Genomic DNA, 6,535 nt, shown 5'->3' with positions numbered 1-6,535 from the left:
TCGTATTGACTTTTCCGAAGAAATTTGCTTAGAAAACTTATAGAAAAATTCGAATAACACTGCATGATTCAATTAATTTACTCAATAAAAATTGTCGAAATTTTCTTTTTCAAAATTAATTTTAATAACATATGTTTTATGTAAATCTTTTTTTCTTCTTTTTTCTCATATTTTATCAAGAAGAAAAATAAATTTCTAATAGTAAAAACCAAAAGAAGATTACTGTAGAAATGTCGGCTATCATAACGGAATCATGTCATGTGCAATTTTCTTTTTCTTTTATCCATTTCCATATACTTATTCCATTGTATGCAATTCCATTTTTCAACATTTTTTATTTTTTGTCACTCAAAAATAGTTTTGCCAACATATCTCAATTCGTTCGCATTAGCAATTGAAACGCCACAAAAACGAAAAACCAGAAAATTTCCATAACAATGCCACCAGAATGCAGACAGAGTTATGCAATACTGGACGGATTAAATATTCCTGTAACCAATGACATTTAGTACTAATAATCCGCCAGTTTTAATTTATGCAAATCCTTACATTCTTTGCGCCAACGAAACTGTGCCTTTAACCAGTAACATTTAATACCAACAACCAGCCAGTCTCAATTTATGCAAATATTCACATTCCCTGTATCATCGAAACTTTCAATATTTCTAGTAGCTTTCACCATTTCATAGTAGTACAAAAGCGCATTCACCAACTGCGAATTCAGAGATCGGAAAATGAAAATGCAAGAGGGAGAAATATAACAAAAAATGTAAATCTCATGAATTAAAAACTGTTTGAACCTTTAGTCGTTTAATTCCAACCAATTTGAAATAAAAAGCTTCCATTCGAGCATTTCTGCTATTTCCAAAATTCTGTATTTCGCCTTGTTCTTTGCTACATCGATGGCATATATTATTTGGTTCACTCTTCTGCTATGCATCGTTTCAGTTCGAAATATTCCAGGTGACTTCCATTGAGTAAATTTAGGCAATAAGAACAAAAAATTGGAACCGAAACTGATTTCGTCTTATCGTAATCAGCTATTCTGCGATTATAGGTAACATTAACGCCAATATTTTTACTTGAAATATATACAAAAACGAGTGAACAGAGCTCATGATCAAAGTCAATCAAAATATGATATGACAAGTTTGTTTCATGACACTGATATTTTAATGATCAGTTTTCAAATTGGGTCAAATAATTACCAAATGAATAGGAAAGCTAATTACAAACACAAATGTCACAATAGTTATTTTTCAGATGCGAAAAAGTATAAGTTGCAACATGGTAACTCTAGTGCGTCGGGAAGAATTAGTGAGGAAGAATTCCGCAATCAATCATTATTTTACATACACAAGAAGTTCCGCAATCCATCACTTTACAAACACAAGAAATTCCGTCGACACAGATCTCAGAGTGAAAACTTCCTCAATTTTAAGCAACCACTGAGAAGATACAAGAAATATTCCCGGAGAGTTTCTTAGTTTTGCAAATTCAACAGAGTTTTTAGCATTTTTATCTATCTAAAATAAATGCATGTGAAAATATGTTACGAAATATCTATGACCATGGAGTGGAACAAATTGTTCACTTCGTTTGACTCAATAAAGCAATATCTAAGAAATGTTCATTCTAGGCCCAACGGAAGAGAATCCGCAGTTGGGACATATTTTGGCAGATACACGAAATCAACCAAAAAGATCACTCGGGTAATAAGTCTTTTTTCTTATATCTAATCACTGTCAACTTGTTGGATAAGACTGACGATATAGTTAATTTATGCTGAAAAATTATAGCCTTCACTTTTAAAACGAATATAAAATACGAGGAAATATGTTTTCGAAAAAAAAAAATCACTAGCTTCCGATGAAATGCTAAAAATTCGGTACAAGGAAATTTTGAAATACGATAACCTTCAGCGGAAATAGAAACCATTCAACATGTCATGTATGTTGTTATATTTCACTATTCATGAAATGTTCATCATAAAAATTTGAACAACAACAACAAAAAAGTTAACCGCAGATTTTCATAATTTATTGAAAAGCACTAATTAAGAATGTATTATTGATAATAGAAATATTTTTTGGCTACATGTGATCGCAATTTTAATTTTACCTCTATCAAGATTTTATTCCTATCAAAACTTTGGAAACATTTAACGAATACTTGCATTTCATGATAAAGTTTCAAAAATATCGAAAATATCCTTAACCAGTTTTGATAAATGCTTTGATGTGGTAATTTGTTTGCTATAATGATAAACAATTACTCTTAAAACTTGCTTATACAAATCTGATGTCATTAGTGAATCGGCTATCAAGGAATTAATTTCTTATTCCGGATTGTTGTCGGTTAAGGTTACATCGACTATTCCGCCTGATTAATTAGGCGATTAATTGGATAATAACTTTGATAATAGATTGTATCACACTAAACACAATGTGAATCATGCTCTTTCAAATATCCTACACCAATCAACTTCTGCTGGAGAAGCCGAAAAAGAAATGTTATGAGTTTTTTTAATTAAAATTCATAATATTTCTCAAGTAAATGATTTGTTATGCAGAATTGACAAAATAAATATTTTGGTACTTAAATTGATAAATCATTTATCCAAATCAAACTTATCATATGCATTTGTCGGAATGTTGTAAAGAACTTACGTGTAAATGTTAAAATTTTGTGAAGAACCTCAAATCTAGTAGTTAAGCCAATGTGTCTGGAATGTTAAACTACTGCCACCATAAAAGGAGCTGGGATCAATCATCAGGACGGTCAGTTACTAAATTCAAAAAGCTCAAGCAGTCAGTCAATCTGACAACTCGCTCAATCACTCAATCGGGCAGGTCGCGTAAGTACTCAAGACGACATACATTTGGACATTCAATTCAACAATGGTCAACTGCAGAAAAGCAGGAATACGACATTTGAGCGGAATGAGTGACAAGACCTTTTTGCTATCCTTTAATATTTATTGTGCATTGTTCATTTCGTTTCTATTATTGATACGATATTGTACTATATCGTATAACACCAATGAAGGTAACTATCAACGATGCGGAGTTACAATAATAAAAAATAAACTACCTAATCTTTCCTCAATAATTTCATCATTCTTGAAACAACAATCGATCTCCTTACTCCGATCTCGCTAGCTGTAAACTTTGTTAATCAGAAATTAATAATAGTACATTCAAATAGTTTAAGTGGAACTTTTTCACCATGTTAAGTTTTAATTAGCTTAGTATTACTTGGAACTACTATTTTTAGCTATTCAGTAAAATAAATGGCATCAGGAAACCGAAATAATAGTATTATTAAATTATTTGGCTCTTAGCCAAGCAATCTTATGTTTACGATTATTTTGTTATAAGTATAGATCGAGAAATCGAAAAAGTTATAATATCTTAAGGCATTACTTGTTTAGAATACTGTAATGATCTTACATGCATCTTGTATGCATTTGTCAGAATATTGTAAAAATCATGTATGCATTTTGTACATATTTACTTGCATTTATGCATGTTGTACACATCGAAATAAAAAAAGTTGACTCAAACATTTAAGGAAATAAGCTCACATGGACACATCTCCAGTGGAAGTCGTGAAGTTAGTGTTTCATCGATCGCTGCCAACACTTTGCTTGGTTCATATAATTTACACACATTATACAAGGGCTTATCATTCCTATTGAAGTCATTATTTTTATTCAGTTCAAGATCCGATTCTCGATACTGATTTTCCCCTCGTGTTATGCCCTTTTGTCTTTATACGAATAAAGTTTCGGATTAATTGTACTGTCGTTATGTCGATCACTATCACTACATATCACTACATCTAACGCTGCCGGTTTTCATTACGGACTACTCTGCTTCCTAGAGATTAAAATTGTCCGTAATCCATTTCAAATATATTATCCACTCATCAATTCAAAAAGGAAACTTTTTCGATAGATGGGTTGAATAAACCATTAATCCTGTATTCCAAAATGCAGCACTGAGATCAAAACTTGCTAACGTTATCATTCATTTCAAGTAAATGCATGAGTCCTATAGCTTATCTAAAGAAAAGAATAACAGGAATTATGACAATACCGATTTATGAAAAGATCGGGAGGAATGCGAAAACAAATCCGATCGATTTTTGACCTGAATATATCCGTCTACTTTCCGTTTTTTTTTTTTCATTTTATATAGATCATTTGAAATATTGTGCCTTCAATTGGATCAATTTTCATTTTCAAAAAAAAGTGAAACAAAAAAAACTTGCCATAAATGACACATTTCCCTATACCACTATGTCTTAATATATTCCACAACACGAAATTTGACTGGACAAATGATAGATGAAATTCATAGTTGTTGAATTACTATGTGCAAGATTATACCATCAAGTGTGAAATAAACTATAAGTTTCATAAAGGTTAAATAAAATGAAAAGATCCATTTGCAATCTTTAGCAATAAATGATATATAATTCATGTTATTATCAAGATTTCTAAACAGACCGCAATTTTCTTTTTTGAATTCGTTATTCTTTCCTTTTTTTCGAACTTTAATAACTACCTTCTACAATTCCAAATCTTTCATGATAAATTTATTATTTGAGAATTTCTTCATTCATCTCTAATTAAGATTTTCTTTTTTGTATGGAAACATCGACCAGTGCAACATCAGCGTTGTAAAATACATCAAATGCATTTGTTTCACCAAAATTAAGACGATCAAAATTTAAGTGCTGGAATAATTCTGTTAACAATTCTTCGTTTCCAAATTTTTTAAAAACAGTTCTTCAGTGCTTTGTGAATTTGTCAATTCTTCCTAAAAATATGGACCTCAAAAGGAAGAAGGCTAACATAACCCGAAGTTATCGATGGATTTTCAGTCTATAATTTTTCTGAAAAATCGTGCATGCCCATGTCATGTGCTCACCGTTAAATTAACATTCAGTGAGTCTGCAACCTTCTGAACATCATTGCAAGCCAATTCACGTATTTTCACATATTTTGTAGCCTTCAAATCCATTACCAGTACAATCTGTAAAAAGAATGCAGAAATGTCAAAATATTGAAGGAGTTTGAAAACGTGGTTCAATTTCCGTACTTTCATTTCAGAATTTTCCATTTTTTTTTTTTAACATCATGAAATATACGATACGAGTACGATTAAACTCGGTAACTCCATTTTCCCTTGCTCGTGATAAAACCATCCTTTATATCTCATTTTCTAAAACCACAGCTAAATACAATTCCGACAGTTCCATCTCAACCTGATTTTACCAATCGAAGTGAAGTTCGTTTTGAGAATTTCTCGAGATGGAGTTCATTTGTGCTATGAAATCATCAACTTTGCTGTTGAGATAAAGCAGAAGAATGAGTCCGAAGTTTTCGGGCAAAATGTGCTGAAGCATTTGTAGCATGTTTATCGATGGGTAACGGTAAAGTGTGATAACGGATGATACACGAGTAATAACACCCGGAAGAGCTGTGCGAGGAGGCAGTGGTATTGGACACATGTTCGCGTTCGTATGTTCAATCATTATTTAAATACTTCATCACAAATATCGCAGCACCCTATAAGCATCTGGATTTGCTGTATGTTATTATTGCTGACTCGTGTAGGTTAAATTAATGCTGGTAAACAATAATCTGTAAAATGAAATAAGATACTAACAAAAAAAAAGACACAAGAAAAACTTGGTTTTTCACAACTCTTTGATATATATTTAAAGAAAGAATGTCCGGTTTGAAAAAGTACTTTGCTTAGTAATGAAATAGCTTAGAATTCACTTTGGCATAACAATTTAAACGAGCCACTCAGTACGAAAAACACTTGATCCAAAATTTTGCCGACAATTGATTCGTAACACGTAACAGCGAATGGCTGATATTTTACGGCCCCCCTTTTGCAATTCATTCGTTTCGTGTCATTTTTCAAATTCTTACTTGATGTGGAATTTTTGAGCGACACTTTGTTTTTACTTTTTTGTTGTAAGATATTAACGAAGGGATAATTACTCAATTAGACAAATAAATTATTTGTTGAAATTTGAATTTTTCAAGAAGTCTCAATTTTTTTAAAGTTTAGTATCAATGTTCCAATTTTGAAAATTAAGCTCATTATTAGAAATAAATTATGAAGAAGATTAGCTTAAATGAATAGATATTAAATGATTTTATAGAAGTAAGGAAAGGTCGATTATAAAAGGTCAACCATACGACAATAAATGCTTTGCTTTTGCTACTTTCTTCATTTAATTCTATTTCGTTATTTTTTTTTAATTTTAGTTTAACATTAGTGTCGATTTTTAATTTTTATTACTGATCTAATTTTAATTCTATTTCAAAAGTAATTTGTTTTCAAATCTAATTACATTTTTTCTTGTGTTCTCTCCTTTCATTTTTGTTTCTTTTTTTATTTTCTCATGCCAAGAACAGGATGAAGAGGAAGAAAGAAATAGCGTCCGATTAGCACGAAAAGAGTTTTGATTGAGTGATATTACTTTTTTTATTTTTATAAAATTATTTTAG

The 6,535-nt window shown here is 30.9% G+C and overlaps 3 protein-coding genes across 4 annotated transcripts; 1 reads left to right on the top strand and 2 right to left on the bottom strand.

The window, feature by feature from the left end:
- Positions 1 to 1,142: 1,142 nt before the first annotated feature.
- LOAG_11551 (hypothetical protein) lies at positions 1,143 to 2,519 on the top strand (the record flags this gene model as incomplete). The annotated part of the gene is made up of 4 exons (XM_003147069.1): positions 1,143 to 1,149; positions 1,264 to 1,419; positions 1,640 to 1,712; positions 2,426 to 2,519. 4 exons carry the CDS (start codon positions 1,143 to 1,145, stop codon positions 2,517 to 2,519), a joined length of 330 nt encoding a protein of 109 aa, XP_003147117.1.
- Positions 2,520 to 4,635: 2,116 nt separating this feature from the next.
- LOAG_11550 (hypothetical protein) lies at positions 4,636 to 5,030 on the bottom strand (the record flags this gene model as incomplete). Its single annotated transcript, XM_003147068.1, has 2 exons — positions 4,636 to 4,743; positions 4,938 to 5,030. 2 exons carry the CDS (start codon positions 5,028 to 5,030, stop codon positions 4,636 to 4,638), a joined length of 201 nt encoding a protein of 66 aa, XP_003147116.1.
- On the bottom strand, positions 5,030 to 5,572 carry LOAG_11549. Of its 2 annotated transcripts, XM_020448372.1 has the most exons (2): positions 5,275 to 5,572; positions 5,030 to 5,042 (listed from the first exon to the last, which is right to left on the bottom strand). In XM_020448372.1, the coding sequence occupies exon 1, from the start codon at positions 5,542 to 5,544 to the stop codon at positions 5,281 to 5,283; it is 264 nt and encodes an 87-aa protein (XP_020304814.1). In that variant the 5' UTR covers positions 5,545 to 5,572; the 3' UTR covers positions 5,030 to 5,042; positions 5,275 to 5,280. The 2 variants fall into 2 exon arrangements, with proteins under 2 accessions (XP_020304814.1, XP_003147115.1); XM_003147067.2 differs by lacking the exon at positions 5,030 to 5,042 and having other exon boundaries at positions 5,184 to 5,572.
- Positions 5,573 to 6,535: the final 963 nt, after the last annotated feature.

Source organism: Loa loa (genome assembly GCF_000183805.2).
Source record: "Loa loa unplaced genomic scaffold supercont3.481, whole genome shotgun sequence".
Taxonomy (NCBI): domain Eukaryota; kingdom Metazoa; phylum Nematoda; class Chromadorea; order Rhabditida; family Onchocercidae; genus Loa; species Loa loa.
Note: the sequence above shows the minus strand (reverse complement) of the source record. Positions and strands in the feature narration are given on the sequence as shown.

What these genes read in the sequence shown, in the direction of transcription:
- LOAG_11549 (XM_020448372.1), bottom strand. Translation starts at nt 5,544, where the DNA reads ATGATTGAACATACGAACGCGAACATGTGTCCAATACCACTGCCTCCT.